General features: G+C 51.9%; 1 protein-coding gene across 2 annotated transcripts in view; it reads right to left on the bottom strand.

The window, feature by feature from the left end:
• The window catches only part of CCDC50 (coiled-coil domain containing 50), a 56,649-nt gene extending 39,842 nt beyond the window's left edge, over window positions 1–16,807 (bottom strand). For both annotated transcript variants that reach the window (XM_053309239.1, XM_053309238.1), the window contains exon 1: window positions 16,676–16,807. In XM_053309239.1, the coding sequence (XP_053165214.1) occupies window positions 16,676–16,724 (49 nt within the window). In that variant the 5' untranslated portion in view covers window positions 16,725–16,807. The remainder of the gene's footprint in view (window positions 1–16,675) is intronic.
• Between the last annotated feature and the right edge of the window lie 545 nt (window positions 16,808–17,352).

The raw sequence follows: 17,352 nt of genomic DNA, 5'->3' as shown, positions 1-17,352 counted from the left end.
GGGGCAGATGAACTTCACTTGCCACAAAGGATGCCTGTCGGTGCTTGAGGAAGGGCCTGTAGTATCCAGGCTGCCTTCCAGCCTGTCTGTCTGTCTGTCTCTCTCGTCCCACGCACAATCCCTGCCTCTCTTGCCATATGTTTCAGGAAGCAGAGAGAGTTCTTTGGGGCACCATGCATAGCTGAAAACAAAGCCCAGGACACCAAACAACTAGCTCAAACCTTTTAAGAGGAGCGGAAATGTAGCCTTTCGATTTAAGCAGCTGCCTTTTTACAAGTTACTAACAAGGGCATTGCATAAGGAGGCTTCCCAATGGAAGAGCACCTCTCTCTGCTTCTGTTGCTGCAGTTTTAACACACAGAACCAAGCGAAACAACGGCTCGAGCAAAACACAGCACTGAAGACAGCATGCAAATGAACCTGCCTACACTTCCAGGGTTGGGGATCTGGCAGCAATCAAGGCTGCTTCCTCTGTGGCTTTTTGCAGACATGTGTCTGAAGACCTGCATATCTCAGGATGTCTGCCATCTGCTATACGTGTGTCTTTCTTCACTGAAAATGCGGACCCGTTTCTGAAAAGAGCTTGTCGCTGAAAAATTTATAATAGATGCTCTTGGATCAAGAATAGCTAAGGGAGGGATTCCCTTAATATAGAGACTAGCGATGCTCATTCTTGTTCTCAGCTGTTTAGTAGGGAGAAGGGGATGCTGAAGCTGCTTCCTCCAAAGCAGGAGCATGTCTGGAAAAACATGATCTTGGGCTGACAAAGAGCTGAGCGGACACAAACACACCCTCCCCCCGGGGGCCATAAGGGGGAGCCCCCCCCCGTCCTTCTCCCTCCTCCACAGAGGGCTTGGCTTTCTTTGCCCCAGATGTCTGCTTATCTCTGGGGAGACCAACCAACAGATCTTCCCAAAATGCAATAAAGGAAGATCTGGTTTCCTTTTCAACAGTGACATGCACTACCATGATCTGGAAAGCAGACATCCCTTGTGTATATAAAGACATCCAGAGTCAAGCATAGAGCTGACAAATAAGTGAAATTTCAGAAAACTATTCCGTCTTTCTCCGGCTCACGGAAGCTGTTCAGCCTTTGTCAGCTCAAAAAGTAGCTGAGCAAGACAGAGGCTGGCAAAAATAAGCATCGTACATAAAGAACTGAGGTAAATCCATTCATTTACAAACCAGATCTATTGTCTTTTGATCACAAGCAAATTGTTTGCCATTATCATTAATTCTGTTTGTGTAAAATTCATTTAAACACTGTATTCCACTTTTCAACAAGAAGTTCTCATAAAGTCATTAAAAGCATTTTAAAAATACACCATTTATGCAGTGAACTAAGACATGAGCAGCACAAATGCATCTCTTCCATTTAGCAGGGGGAGAGTAACTGGCCCTCTCCACCCCCAGCACAACATCCCTCCAGTGACTGTTGCTGGTGTCCCATCTGATGTTTCTTTTTAGATTGTGAGCCCTTTGGGGACAGGGATCCATCTTATTTATTTATTATTTCTCTGTATAAACCGCCCTGAGCCATTTTTGGAAGGGCAGTATAGAAATCAAATAAATAAATAAATAAATAAATAAATAGGCTTGAAACTACCAGCCTGAGCAGACCAGGCTCTAAAGCTGTTGGAACTCTGGGTGCAGCTGCTAACAACAAAAAATGCGCGAGAGGGGAGCATTTATTTCCTCTCATGGAAGTAAAGTTTTGCTACTAGACTTCCACAAACTCAAGAGGCCTATATGAGAGAAAACATCCTGGGCTTGGGCAGTACAGGCCTGTAAAAGGCAATGCCTTAAACCCAGGGTGAAAACACTGGCATTAGACACCCCTTTAATGGTGCAGAGCTACTGCCTGCAAACCGCCCCCACGGCATTTAGTAACCCAGAATCCTGCTGTGCATGGGGAGGCAATTTTCAACAACCACTCCATCCCCCTTTCCCTTAAAACCACTAATTATGTTCCGAGGGGCTGCACCTCGGGGGGGGGGGGTTGGCAAAAAACTAATCCCCTCCTATCCACTGAGCACACAGCAAGATTCTTAAATACTCAAGGCTGAGGAGGTGCTTCACAGGCAGCCCCCTCCTCCATTCTAGTGGAGATGTCGGCCACCAAGCTGAATGCAAATGAAATGGACAGCTATGTGGTGGCATACAGACAACAGGACCAGCACCCCGAGATGCAAGAGACTGGATGTCTTTCTGGAGAACCTGGGAACTGAACTTGCAGAAAATAGGCGGACACTGTGTATAGTGTATACCAGGCAGGGTTCTCAAACTTGGGTCGCCCGATGTTGTTGGACTTCAACTCCCATAATCCCCAAGCACCATGGCCAAAGGCCCCTATGGGTGAGGGTGATGGGAGCTGAAGTCCAACAATCCCTGGGGAACCAAGTCTGAGAAGAACCCACTCAGGAGGCCTTGCACTTCCCAGCCTGGAAGTAAAACAAGGCTCCTCACCCCAAAAGGGAGCGGTTTCTCTATACCTGTGGGGTGCAGGCACGGCTCGTATGCAGAGGTGTACCCGTTTGGAAATGAGAAGAAACACAAAGAGAGAGAAAGCCCTGTGAGCTTCTTCTAGGACCTTATTGGAATGTGGAGGGCACAGAAAAACCCTACCACTCTCCTTTGTCTGGAAAGGGGGAACTCCGAGCTTCGCTGCCGCCGCCGCTACCCTTTGTAGGGGAGAAGAGACCGTGCTGCCTCCCTGTCACAGCTCCATTAGAATCCTGGCCTGCTCTATTATTATTTTCAGGCGGCTCTCATTTCCACCCTGGGAAGAGCGGGGAGGTGGAGAGGGACAAGAGTCCAAAGGAACCAGAAGGGCAGGCGGTGTGAGCCTCTGTCCCTCACGTCTGCAGTTCAGACTCAGAATGATGCTGGGGCCAAAGGGAAAAGGTACAGGAACATCGGGAAGGAGGAAGGCGGGCACGGGCCTGCTCAAGCCCCTGACCAATTCCTGCAAGTTTCCTGAAAGGGAGAATCCGGGAGGGATGCACACTGTTAATGTTTTGTTGTTGCTGCCGCTAAAAAACAAAACAAAACTTAAAACCAACCCATCCTCTCCTCCTCTCCACTAACCTCATAGGGATGTTTCAGGAGGGAGGAAAGGGGAAAGGACACCTTTCCCGTTCCTGCTCTCCAGAACCACCTCTTGAGTAGCGTTGATGGAGTGGAGGCCTTGGGTAGGCTCAGAATCGCCAGTCTATACCACCCTTCCAAAAATGGCTCCAAAAATGTATATAACAATAAAATGCTCAGGTTCAGAGCTCTCCATCACCCTCAAAGCAAAACCTCCGGCATTATAAAGCCCAGCAAAAGGCGGCCTCGAGAGAGAGGGGGAAAGACCAAGGGTGCCCCTCCTTTCCCCTTCCCGCAAGGCTCCTGTTCCAGGCTGTCTGGAGCCCTGGCTAGGAGCGCTCCTCCTCACAGAGGCTGGGGACAGCAGCCACTCTTGGCTGTTTAGGATGCCACTTATTTATAGCCCTCACTACAGATCCTTGCTTGTGACTCTGGGCCAGTCACTTCTCTCTCAGCCTAACCTACTTCACAGGGTTGTTGTGAAAGAGAAACTCAAGTATGTAGTACACCGCTCTGGGCTCCTGGGAGGGAGAACGGGATATAAAATGTAATAATAATAATAATAGTAATAATAATAGTAATAATAATGATAATTGCTGGTCTTATGGTAGCAAGCATGAATTGTCCCCTTTGGTATTCTAGACAACCACAGGGCTCTGTGGACGCCAGGAGTCAACATCAACTCAACGGCACACTTTACTTTACATGTGTGAGTACTGTAAGATATTCCCCTTGGATGGGGATTCTCTGGGAAGAGCACCTGTCTGTTTGCATGCAGATGGTCCCAAGTCCCCTCCCTGGCTGGGAGAGACTCCTGCTTGCAACCTTGGAGAAGCCACTGTCAGTTTGGGTAGACAATAGTGAGCTAGATGGACCAAGGGTCTGACTCGATAGAAGGCAGCTTCCTATGTCCCTAACCAGCTCCTGTGCTCAAGGGCCAGCAGGACTGGCCAATCTGAGCCTCTCCAGCTGTAGCTGGACTACAACTCCCATCATCTCCAAGCACAACAAATTATGTCTGGGGATGATGGCGGCTCAACAACAAACCACTGGACAGCCTCGGTTGGCCGTCCTGGTGTGGAGAGCCAAAAAGAAATGATTCTGTCTCCCTGAAATGCCAGCAAACTGACTGGCAACAGCTTCAGAACAGGCTTAAATCATTTCACTACATGAGCAGAACTAATACCTCATGGAAGACGCTGCTGCAAGGTGGGGTTCAGGCCACGAGCTGAGATGGCTTTCTCAAGGCAGTAAGGACTGAGGAGGAGGAAGTTGCAGGCCGTGACAAGGAAGCCAGTGTGGCTCTCAGGGTCTCTCAAGCGCTGGAGGCAAACAACATCATCTGGCTCTTCCTGCAAGTTCCCAGAGGCATCCGCCTGGCCATTACTGGTGTCAGAGCCAGCGATATGGGTTTTCTGACATGCTGAACTGGAAAGGTTCCCCCATGCACATTCCCTCATCTTGCATACATTTCTTCCATAGAAAATTTTACAATGCAAATTTACTCGACACCCGAAGTACATTGGGAACTGACTTGACCTGCTATCTGCAATGATGTGGGGCGCAAAGTTTTCTGCAGAAGAATCTGGTAGTGAGATATTTTCCAGTCCACATCACTAGTCAGGACCAAGACAAATCCCAACCCCAATGAGAAGCCTTCCAGAGAACTCACTGCAGCCCCCAGAAGAGAACAGGACCTCAGGAAATCAATACCCCCATGGGACGGCTGCCCAGCATCACACTTCTGAACCACGCCCCCACACACACAAAGGACCCTAGGAACAGTAGCAGCAACAGTCTAATGCTAACCCCTGCTAACTTGGCAAAGAGGCACCTTTTAACGTGGTGATTCTCTTTATTTAGCAGGGGGAGAGTAACTGGCCCTCTCTAGCCCCAGCATGGCATCCCTGCAGTGACCGTTGCTGGTGTCTATCTTGTGTTTCTTTTTAGACTGTGAGCCCTTTGGAGACAGGGAGCCATCTTATTTCTTTGTTGTTTCTCTATGTAAACAGCCCTGAGCCATTTTCGGAAGGGCGGTATAGACTGGCGATTCTGAGCCTACCCAAGGCCTCCACTCCATCAGCCCTACTCAAGAGGAGGGGGCCAGTGCACAACAAACCCCTTCACAATGGCATTGTGGCTGGGGGTTGATGGGAGTTGTAGTCCAGCAACACCTGGAGGCCCTAGGCTTATTAGTTGACAGGACAAAAAATGGCACAGATCTGGGCTTTCGTTTCGGGAGCTTAACACCACACAGCTCACAGGTCTTCTCCAAGTTCATGCCTGAAAGTTCATTGAAGGGCTATCTGCACAGGAGATCGCCAGCCAGTTTCAATCCCACTTTTCAAAAACACAGCCGGAGTTCGAAGTAGGTTCCTTGGGCGAAGCAGGGTTGCAACCTAGCCCAGCCCACAGAACACATGGACAGACGACTCGGCTGCCCTTCGCAGGGGCCACTGGTCGTGGTGGCGGCGGCAGCAGCAACCGCCCCCCAGGCCCAGAACGCCTCTCCCCGCCCAGGGCTGGACTGGGGACTTCCTGTCTGCAGAGCACAGGCCGCAGGCTCTGGGCTCTCCCCGAGGCCTCACTGGGCTCCTCTATCACTGGCTCGGACGCTCCCCGGCACAGCAAATATACCCCCACGGCTATTTGTCCTCAGACAGTTGTGGATTGCGCAGTTAGCACTCACCCAAGCAGCCTTTCCAAGATGCTGGATCTACAACCTGGGGCTGCAGATAACCCCCAAAGGAAAGCCCGATTCAGACATTATGCTGTACGAGTGTACAGATCCCTGTGCACTCACACACATGCCTGTGTGAATGGCTGTACCTGTGTGCCTTACAAAAGTGAACCTGGATACATTCCCTTCAGAGGCATGGTACAGACAGGGAGTGTACTTCTGTGCCTGCGTTCAGCATAATGTGTGAATGACTGAACCTGTGTACAGAGCTGTACCTGAGCTGTACACCGTACACTCATTATACGAGTGTTGAGCACAACGTGTAAATGGGCCTGAACTCAACTTTCCTGGAGATGACTGAGGTGAGGCATCTTCATTTCAGTACCGATTCAAGGAAGCGACCCGGGGTGGGGTGGGGGGCTTGCAAACGGCCAGACCCTCTCCTTCCTGCTGCTGACCCTCACTCTAGAGAGAGCCCCCCGTCAGAGCCTCCAAAATCTGCACTGCAAAGGCAGCCTCAGTCCTCCGCAAAACATGCCACAGCAAAAAGGGACGGGTGGAAAATGAATAAAAGAGCTGAGCTGAAAGGAGCAGCAGCGGCGGCTGCCTGGCCTTTCAGCCCCATTAAGAATGACTCAAGTGACCTTTACCCAAAGTCGGGGCGGGAGGGAGGCGGTTCCCCGCTCAAGGATTGGCTGCAGCTGGCACCAGCGGGTTGCCCTGGTGACGGACATCATTCCACCGGCTCTCGGGCTTCTTGGCCCTTTGTCAGGCAACAGATGCAGCTGCTCCGTCTTCACCAGGCCTCTGCACAGGCTGGGCTCCTTGCAGATTTGTGCAGCTTTAATGCAAAGCTGAGGCTTAAACCCACGGAAACACCCAAACTGTTTCTCCCTTTCCATGTTAAAGCCAATTAAAAGGTTGTAGACCACTGTCGATAGAGACGAGGGGACGCCACCTTCCCAGGAGGGCGTTTCCACTGGCTCAGAAGGCAACAGAGTTGAATGCCAGGATGGAGCACGAGGGAAACCCAGACCCTGGTCCAGAAGTCCAGGATGTTCAAGGCCATCCTCTTCTGCCTTGGCTGGTTTGCCCAAGAAGGAATCCTCCCCATTTACTTCGCTTCCGGCAAAATGGCAGTGGTAGCTCTTTGCACAAGGTTGCTGGCCCAGCAGCTTCACACTGAGCAGAAATGCAAGATTAGCTGGAGCCCCACCATCGGTGGCGAGGGGTTGCTCCCGTGAGGCCAGCTGGAGACCACATCACGGTGCAGCAATGGTCTGAGGTGCATAGGAACATCGGACGCTGCCTTCTCCCGAGTCAGACCCTTGGTCCATCTAGCTCCAACTTGGCTACTCAGATTGGTAGCAGTTCCAGCTTCTCCAAGGCTGCAGGCAGGAGTCCCTCTCAGCCCGGTCTTGGAGATGCTGCCAGGGAGGGAACTGGGCACCTTCTGCATGCAAGCAGGCAGGGGATCTTTCTTCCCAGAGCAGCCCCATCCCCTCAGGGGAATCTCTTACAATGCTCAGTCAGGGAGTCTCCCATTCAAATGCAATCCAGGGTGGGCCCTGCTTTGCTTGCTACCACAAGACCAGCTCTCCTGGTCACGCGTGTGCCGAAACCACATGAGCAGGGCCGATCTGCAGGACTGCTGAAAACGCAGAGTCCCCATTCCTGGAGTGCTTCTTCTTGCACATTTCTGAAGTGTGGGGAAGGGAATTTTACAAACAGAGTGAATTGCTGCTGGGAGTGGCTGGGTAAATACTGTCGTCAGGATCCCTGGGGAAGGAAGGGGGCAGGGAGTTTCGAAAGTCTCTTGGTGAGAGAGGCACGTACAAGGGGAAAGGGATGTGATTCGGAGAAGGCGTCATTGGAGTGAGAGGGTTGATCCTTGGGCTGGGATCACAAAGATCGTTGATTTGGGACAGGAACTGATCCGAGAAGCAGGGCATGGGAGTGGAACCCCTAATATGCACATTTGGAAATGGGTTTCCCCATTTCTGACTTTCCACTCTCATGTGCTTTAAAAGGCTCTGCTGCCCAATTGCTTAGTACAGTAACACTGTATTGTCCACTCTGGTTTTCCACTGAAACACACCCTGTGCCTTTGAGAAAGAGAGAGGCTCAAATCTTAAACAGAGAGTAGGCAGAGCTCAAGCCTGCCTGGCAGCTGATCCTTCGATTTGGGGTTGGCCCGAAGGCACAACCAACAACCCAAGCAGTCACTTAGGGAGACAACACTCTCAGGTGTGCTCTAGGGCCTCTCGCAATGTGGAAGAGGCTAGGCATGGCCCAAGCTCTCCAGCCAAAGCATCTTCTGCAGCACGGCGAAAGACCCAGGAACGCTGCATTCCAAATGCATGAGGAAGCCACTTAAGTGGGAAATGCGCAGGACCAACCATGTGGTGGGAGACTGAGTGTGCAAAGTGCCTTTACAAACAGCGAGAGAGGCCATAGCTCAGGGCAGAGCACCTGCTTGGTGTGCAGAAGACCCCCACTTCAGGCCTCGATGTCTGCAGGGAAGAGAGGGAAGCTGGGAAGACCTCGAGAAGCAGCTGCCAGCCAGAGACAACCATTGATTCCGCCCGGAGGTTCCAGAGCTGCACTTCACGGTTTTCTCTCCAGCTGCGAGTTCCCACAGCAGCAGTGGGAAAGGCCATCCTTCCCGCTCCCCCTGCTCCATTCCATGTTCTCAGCAGTTGCTGCTGGGCTGTGGGAAAAGCTGCGTGAGATGGCATCCGGGCCTCATAGCCAGAAAAGGAGTTCCTGGCCTTTTCATAGCCAGTCTGGACTGCGACGTCTGGAGGCAAAGATCAAGGTGCAGGCAATGCTTTGTGGCAGTCTCAGGGGTCTGTGCAGGCCCCTCTTTCATGGCAGGCAACAGCTGCCTTTCGAGTTAGATGCACACAAGACAAGAGCCCAGATCCTTCCCTGTTCAGTCTCCTCTTCGACTTCCATGGAGAGGGGAGGAGGGGGCAGATGCTTCACGTTGGCCAGCTTTTGAGAACCTGGCTGGAAAAAGCAGAACGGCAGGCAATGCAAAATTCAGCTAACATTTCTCTCTCTACCTGTTTTATTTTAAATTACTTTTGTCTTTATTTGAAAACAAAGCAATATTTGTTTTTTTAAAAGTCCTTCCAGCACACTGCTTGGAGCAGTGTGAGACATGCACACAGACTGAAAAGGAGAGAGTGCATTTCTCCCTAACAAAACTAGCAACTGAAACCTGATAATCTTTAGGGTCACCTTTTCACAGGAACTGGGCATCCAATGGATCATTCTAACTTTCCATAAAAATTCGAAGTTTCCATAAAAACAAAGGTTCTCTTCCTGCTCTGCCCCCTTCTGCTACACACTGTGTGATCCATATTCAAATATGCTGGAAAGTAGGATCAGCACAACAATGCTCTCTCTCTCTCTCTATAAAAGGTACTCCAACTTTTAACCTATAAACTGCTTTTTCAAGGTGGCTTGACAGGCATTTAATACAATTCTAATAAACAGAGCTTTCTTGCCAAAGGATGGCATATAAATCTTTTAATACATTTTTTTAAAACCCATCAAGACATACAACAGATGGGGAAACGATGGAACATCCAAAGCATTTCATGGATGCTATCTCAATAACCTTTAGAAAAGCTTTGCAATGTGGGTCAGTGGGTATATCCCCATTTTACAGCTGTGGGCCTGAGGCTCGCCTTGGGGCACTGCATGAGCTCAGGAGGAACTGCGGCTTCCTGGGCCTCAGCTTGGTTCCTACGCCACACCAGCGTGAGGACTAAGGAAAGATACTGTGTGCCATTCCACACATGACGGACCAGCATGTCCTTTCCTTGGGCTTCCTGCATCATGGCCAGAGGGTAAACTCAAGCAATGCAGCTAAAGCCTGAGAAAGAGAGACACAAACATCACACAGGAAGCACAAAACAGGATGTGCGAGGTCACTCGTGCTTCCTGTCACTTATCACACATGAAATTATCCTCACAGACAATCCTGAACACAGACTTCGTTGTCCAGTTGGCGGGGGTGGGGAGGAGATCAATCTAAAAGAGGAGAAAGATCTTGGAATGCCAGAAGATGTATTGGCCATTCATTTGGAAGCATGGCCCACCTTAGCCCTATCCAGTTGTTATATGGTACAAAGGTCTGCACACTCATATGTTTTTGTGTGAATGGCTGTACCTGCATTTATTTTTAAAAGTGAACCTGGGTCAGTGTTCCCTCTAACAGGAATCCCCAGAAGTTGTTGACTACAACTCCCAGAATCCCCAGCTACAGTGGCTTTTGCTTGGGGATTCTGGGAGTTGTAGTCAACAACATCTGGGAATCCCCATTAGAGGGAACACTGACCTGGGTACAGGCTTTCAAATGTATAAAACAGAGTAGCCCTATTTGGAGGTTTGCTATGAAACAGACGTACACGGTTTCAGTACTGAAAGGGGGTCCAGAAGTCCTGTTCCACTGTGCCACTCATGGTTATTGTGGTGTGTGTCTGCAGAGGCAAGCACCGTAACTTCGTAATGACAGCTGCTTCTGTGATTGGCAGGCTGGACCACCCCAGAAGTGCCCATCACACAAGTGCCTAGAAGACTGTTAATGGCATTTGCCTCTGCAGAGAGCACAGTAACCATGAGTGGCATCATGGAGGGGCTGAGCCATGTGCCAGGGTGGGACTTCCAGACTCACTTCTGGAGCTGAAACCTTGTACAAACGTCTGAATACTAGGGCTACAGGAAGCATACCACTGTTCCTGTGTTCAATACAACACGTGAATAACTGTACCTGCATACAGATTTGTACTTGTGTAGACTCGTACAAGTGTTGAACATAACGTGTGAACAGGGCTGGGCTAATGAACAGGGATGTGCACGGTACATGATTTGCGTTCCGTTCCAAGCCTGTTGGAACAACCAGTCAAGCCAGTTGTTCTGACAGATCTAGTTCAGAACAATCATATCAAGTTGAATAGTATGGTAACAAGCCAACCAAGAAGCAATGAGATCGCAAGCCAACCACAAGCCTAGGCCAAAAAACCAGTCAGCAAAGGAAAAACACGCCCCCCAAATGGTGCTCGGAACACTCGAAATGTTTCAACTCGAAATGGGGTCGTTCCGTTCCCTGTTTGAAACAGGCCTTTCATTTGAAGGGCTTCTGTTTTGAGCTTGAAATGGCCCGTTTCGAGTCAGAATGTTTCAAGCTCAAAACATCCTGCAAATCCCTACTAATGAAACTGTCTTTCAGATCAGTACTCCAAGTGCAGAAGATGCTAACTACCTACAGATGTGATGGTGAATGACAGGACCATCCTGACCCCCAAACTGCCATCCGTTATCCCCGATATATTATTACTCGGTTGCATTACCTAAAACATGCCTACACTTCTGATAACCACAAGGCAGGATGCCTCTGAGTACCAGTTGCGGGGGAGTAAGAGCAGGAGAGAGGGCATGCCCGTTTCAACTCCTGCCTGTGGCTTCCAGCGGCATCTGGTGGGCCACTGTGCGAAACAGGATGCTGGCCTAGATGGGCCTCCTTGGGCCTGATCCAGCAGGGCTCTTCTTAGGTTCTATGTTCTTAAGGATTAAGAGAGCACTCTCTTGTACATCCAAACAACACCTTTATGCAGATTGCTGGCTGAAGAGGACATGCGACAACATAGAAAATACCACTTCCAGGGGGGAAAGTATTGTAACTGATGTTAGGAACAAGAGATATTCAAGTATCAAAACACAAAACAGTATGTTTTCTTCAATAATCTAACTTTTCTGAATCTCCAAGATTTAACCTATTTTGGTCTTGGCCTAAATACTTTCCCCCAACATAATTCTGCAAAAGGGGAATGAAACTTAGGGCATCTTCTGCTCCTCTATGCAGTGGCACATAAACAATCACACATTTTAAAGATGTACTGTATACTTAAGAGGACACATGCACACACTCTACTGTGAAGGCTCCTTAATCAAGGAATTGCAATCAGCTGCAACTCCCCTGTCCTCTTCAGAGAGCAAGAAGCTGAACTGGCCATGAAGCCACTGGAGAGCTTCTACAAGCAAGAGGGCCATCCTACGTTGTTCACAGAAAGGACATGCAACCAGACGTTCTAAATAGAGGCTGTACTCACGTGCAGTCTACAAAAATGCACTGGAAGGCCTCTCACCTGGTGTGTTAAATCACTTCCCCACCTCTGCCAGTGGGTCAGTCATGCCAAGGCTGTGGTGTGATGTCATGTGTGACTGACCCACCGGTGGAGGGCGAGTGAGTGACATACTGGGTGGGACTTCCAGCGCATTTTTGGCTGTCCTTGAGCATAGCCACCTTATTTAGGAGCAGGTGCGTAGCTTGGGAGTACTCCTGGACCCAGGCTCACCCTGGTATCTCAGGTGGAGGCCATGGCCAGGAGTGCTTTCTATCAGCTCCGGCTGATTCGTCAGCTGCGCCCATTCCTTGAAGAGGATGACCTCAAAACCGTGGTGCATCAGCTGGTAACCTCCCGGCTTGACTATTGCAATGCGCTCTACGTGGGGCTGCCTTTGTACGTAGTCCGGAAACTTCAGTTAGTTCAGAATGCGGCAGCCAGATTGGTCTCTGGGGCAACCCGGAGAGACCATATGGTGCCTGTTTTAAAACAGTTACACTGGCTGCCAATATGTTTCCGGGCAAAATACAAAGTGCTGGTTATTACCTTTAAAGCCCTGGACGGCTTGGGTCTGAGATATCTTAGAGAGCGCCTTCTTTTACATGATCCCCACCGCACGTTAAGGTCATCTGGGGAGGTCCGTCTCCGGTTGTCACCAGTTCGTTTGGTGATGACTCGGAGGCGGGCCTTCTCTGTAGCTGCTCCTGGACTGTAGAATGCACTCCCGGCGGAAATTTGTAATCTTGACTCTTTACTGTCCTTCAAGAGAGCTCTTAAAACCTATCTGTTTGGCCTGGCCTTTCAGGGTTTTTAATCAGTTTTAATACCTGGTTTTCAGGGTTTAAATTGTTTTGATAGTTTAATTGTTTTTTAAGTTGTTTTAAATTGGTATTTATATTTGTATCTCTGTTTTAATTGTTTTTAATGTTTTCTGTTTTAATTGTAAACCGCCCTGAGCCATTTCAGAAGGGCGGTATATAAATAAAATAAAATAAATAAATAAATAAATAAATTTAGAACGTCCGGATGGGGCTGCCGTTGCGTGTACTTTCAGCGGCCACATCTGTGCAAGATGTGGGATGGTCCTTTTGCTTGGGGAAGCTCTCCAACTGCTTGTGGTAGCAAGCATAAATTGACCCCCTTTGCTAAGCAGGGTATACCCTGGTTTGCATTTGAATGGGAGATGACATGTAAGCACTGCAAGATATTCCCCTCAGGGAATGGGGCCGCTCTGGGAAAAGCATCTGCATGCTTGCCTGCAGGTTATAAATGCCCTCCCTGGCAGTACCTCCAGATAAGGCTGAGAGAGAGACTCCGGCCTGCAGCCTTAGAGAAGCTGCCGCTGTCAGTCTGTGTAGACAATCCTGAGCGAGATGGACCAAGGGTCTATGTTCCTGTGCTTCACAGCAAGTTCAGTTCTCGTCATATTGGCCCAGAAACCCTCTCCTCACCACCCTAAAGGGGCTGAATGAATCTGCCCTGTCCCAGTAGACTGACACACGCACAACCCCACTCCCATTCTCCTCAATTCATAGTTAACCTAAACTCATCCGTGCACACCCAATCCTGTCCTCAACGTTACTAATAGACACGAAACCTAGGACGCCGCCTTAGACCAAGTCCATCGAGCTCCATATTGTCTCCAGGGACTGACAGCGGCTCCCCGGGGCAGGGCAGGAGTATTTTACAGCCCTACCTGGAGATGCTACCGGGGGAGTGAACCTGGTGCCTTCTGCCTGCAAGTCCTACATGGACTAGTGTCAGGACATTTTGAAAGAAATGACAGGGAATGCCCACTCAGATGCACTGGTTCCTTCCAAATGGCCACAGGAAAGCATGGAGTACCATACTTTCCTACGGCCATTTGGAAGAAGCCAGTACATTTCAGAGGGCATTCCCTGACATTCGTTTTAGTACATCCCCTGGAGTGTTCATGTTCAGATGCCTAGCATCAGCCCAGCGGACTAGGGACAGCGGAATCTGCCTTATACTGGGTCAGGCCCTTGGTCCATCTAGTTGGCTGGCAGTGGCTTCAGGCAGGCGTCTCTCCCAGCCCTACCTGGAGATGCTGCCAGGGTTTGAACCTGAGACCTTCTGCATGCCTAGCAGGGGCTCTTCCACCACTAAACTGCAGCCCCCTCCTCCTTACAGAACCCGGAGGGGCACACCAGCTACTCTTTTGCCAGCCTGAATCTGAGCAGGGCACCGGGGTTAGGAGGCACTGCAGGAGAACCAGCCTGAGCTCCAGGATACTGAGTCTACACACTCCCACAACAAGCACTCCATCCACAAGTGTCTTTGGAATAGGGTTGCCAGGTCCCCTGGAATTTAGGGTAGCCCCTGGATTGTGGCTTCTCCACCTGGCTGCTAAATCCCACCTGGATTTACACGGATTTCAAATGCACTGCCCAGATTTTACTCGGGATCTGATCACATGGGAGGGCAGAGAAGGGAGAGTATACAGATCTGTCAAATAAATAAATAAATAAATAAAATGCAAACTAGTTGCCGCATGATTTGCATAATATGCAAATCCCCCCCCCCGCCGCCGGTTTGGGAAACTTGAATATGGCAATCCAACTTTGGCGCAGCAGGGAAATGACTTGACTAGCAAGTCAGAGGTTGCCGGTTCGAATCCCCGCTGGTATGTTCCCTAGACTATGGGGAACACCTCTATTGGGCAGCAGAGATAGAGGAAGGTGCTGAAAGGCATCATCTCACACTGCGCAGGAGATGGCAATGGTCAACCCCTCCTGTATTCTACCCAAGACAACCACAGGGCTCTGTGGGCGCCAGGAGTCGACACTGACTCAACGGCACAACTTTACCTTAACTTTGGAAGAGCAGGAAAGGATGTTCTTTGCCACCCTTGAGCCACCTGGATAACGAGTGCAAATCCACACTCAGATCACAAGACCCCTTTCACAGGGCTGGTGAAAGCCTGCCAAAAGGCAGGAACGGTGGCCCAGTTGATCCATTCAACAGAAGCAAGTGGTAAAGCTTTACCTGGACCGTGTCACTTCAGTCTGGATGCAAAGTTGTTTTTTATTTCTCACTTGTGCTTATATACACTTCCTAGCCAAAAAAGACACTTTGCAATAAAATAGGACCAAATACAAACAAAATAACAGAAAAATAAAACTGGAACCAGAAGATGGAGCTGCCAGATGCTGTTGTTGAAAATTTTGATCACCTGAAAAAGTGCCCCATTTATCGTGTTTTATATCATTGTGTATAAACAGCAACAATTTAAAATATGGTTAAAATATACAAGTACAAATAGAAATACATTGCATAGCACATGTAGAAAATCCTTAGGTGAAATAGACATACAGGACATGTTACCTTAACTCCCTTCTGACACCCTGGCAATAATAAAGAATTATTTTCCAGCAGTGTACCAAAACTTGGGGTCGAGATTTTTTTATAGCAGCTTCCATTTCAAATTATGGTTGGGTCAGAGGTGCATCAGAACATGTGCATCAAAGGAGAGCTGGTCTTGTGGTAGCAAGCATGACTTGTCCCCATAGCTAAGCAGGGTCCGCCCTGGTTGTATATGAATAGGAGACTAGAAGTCTGAGTGCTGCAAGATATTCCCTTCAGGGGATGGAGCCGCTCTGGGAAGCGAAAGACGGATCCAAGTTCCCTCCCTGGCACCATCTCCAAGAGAGGACTGAGAGAGATTCCTGCCTGCAACCTTGGAGAAGCCGCTGCCAGTCTGTGAAGACAATACTGGCTCTGAGCTAGACAGACCAAGGGTCTGACTCAGTATATGGCAGCTTCCTGTGTCCCTAACCCATTATCTTCCACAGGACATGGCAAAATCGGGAAAAGTGGGGATGGAAAGAGGAGCTCTGCAGGAGCAGATGCAGCGCCTGCCCCCCACCCCCGGGACCCCGCCGCCACCAGACCTGCCCGGTACTTTCGGGCGCCCTTGGAATTCAGTGTCTGGACTCGGAGGGCCTGAGGGGTCTGGGGAAGAAGAAAGGGCGGGCGGGCAGGTGCCCCTTTCCATTCCCCACCGGAGGCGGGGAGGGCGACGACGCCTCTCCCGAGAGGGCGCCTCGTCCTCCTCGGCAAACAAAGCGCGCCGCGCAGGCTTCTTCCCGGCTCGGCAGGCAGGGCGCGCGCTCTCTTCTGTGCTGCCCTGCCGAATCCGAAGCCCAGCCGGGGCCCCTCCAGGCTGCAAGCCACGCACTGGTCCCCGGAGGGAGGCCCGCTGCGGCTGCCCACAGAGAGGCAGGCAGGCAGGCAGGCACAGGCTGGCTTGCGGCACTGCACGGTCGGGGGCTGCTGCTGCATTCGCCGGCCCGCCCGCCCGCCCCGCCGAAGAAGCGACAAGCCGGCGGCACGCAGCTCGAGGCCCCCGGCCAGGTCGTCCAGGCAGTCGCGCCTGGGAGTCCGCCTCTTACCCGCCGGCCCCGTCCCGTCCCTCCGCTGGCCACCTCCCCGCAAGCAGAAAGCTAGCAAAGCAGGCAGCAAGGGCTGGGGCTCGCCCAGGCCGGCCTCCGTCTGCCCCGGGCCCCGGGAAGCGCCAGCCTGCTGCCTGCGGTGGAGTTCGTCCGCAGCAGCAGCAGCAGCAGCAGCAGGAGCAGGGCCAGCCCACGCCAAGCCAGGCAGGCGGCCGAGAGGGCGCAAGGGGGCTCCTGCAGCTCCTGCCAGCCGCTCGGCCTGGGCGCATCGAAGGGGTGGCGCGGAGGGCGGCGGGGAAGAGCGCCACGCTCGGGGCCGGGGCCCACTACTCGGCCGTCGCCCAGCGCGGCGCGCTTACCTTCCTTGACGCCAGGTAGCTTGGACTGGTCGATGCCGAGCTCGGCCATGTTGGCAGGCGGGCAGGGCGCCTCTCCGAGCGGGGCTCGCTCTCCCTCGCAGGCGCGGCGGCTCGCGGGAGGAAGGGGCCCGGCCGCCGGACCCCCGCTGCCCAGCCTTCCTCCTCCTCCTCCTCCTGCTGCTGCCGCTTCCAGGGGCTGGGCTGGCAGTACCGAGGGCCCCCGATCCAGGCGCAGGAGCCGCTCCGGACCGACTTGCCCGTGCCCGGCGGCGCGCGGCTACAAGGTTGCGCCGGCAGGAAGCGCAGAGGGGGCGGCGGCAGCGGCAGCCGCGGCCCCTCTCCCAGCTGGCGCGCCTGCCTTGCTCTCCGTCTGGCGGCGGCGGCGGCGGGGCTTGCTTGTCCCCCCCGGGAGGGGGGAGCTGGCGGGGGGCGTGGCGGAGGTCGGAGGTGGGGGGCGCGGTCCCGATTCGCGGCGCACAAGCCCCGCTCAGCTCAGGGGCAACAAGCCTGCCTGGTGCCCGCCGGCCGCGCCGTCTCCGAGGGAGGGAGCGGGCGCGCGCGGGATCGGGGCCTTCCTCGCGAGGGGGCTGCTCCTCGCCCCCTCCCCTCGGGCTCCCCGCCGGCCGCAAAGGTGAAGCGAGCAGCGCCTGAGCGCGGGCAGCGGCTTCACTTTCACC

The sequence above is a fragment of the Hemicordylus capensis genome, chromosome 3, assembly GCF_027244095.1.
Source record: "Hemicordylus capensis ecotype Gifberg chromosome 3, rHemCap1.1.pri, whole genome shotgun sequence".
Classification (NCBI taxonomy): Eukaryota; Metazoa; Chordata; class Lepidosauria; order Squamata; family Cordylidae; genus Hemicordylus; species Hemicordylus capensis.
The sequence above is the reverse complement of the archived record's forward strand: the minus strand, read 5'-3'. Positions and strand labels throughout refer to the sequence as shown.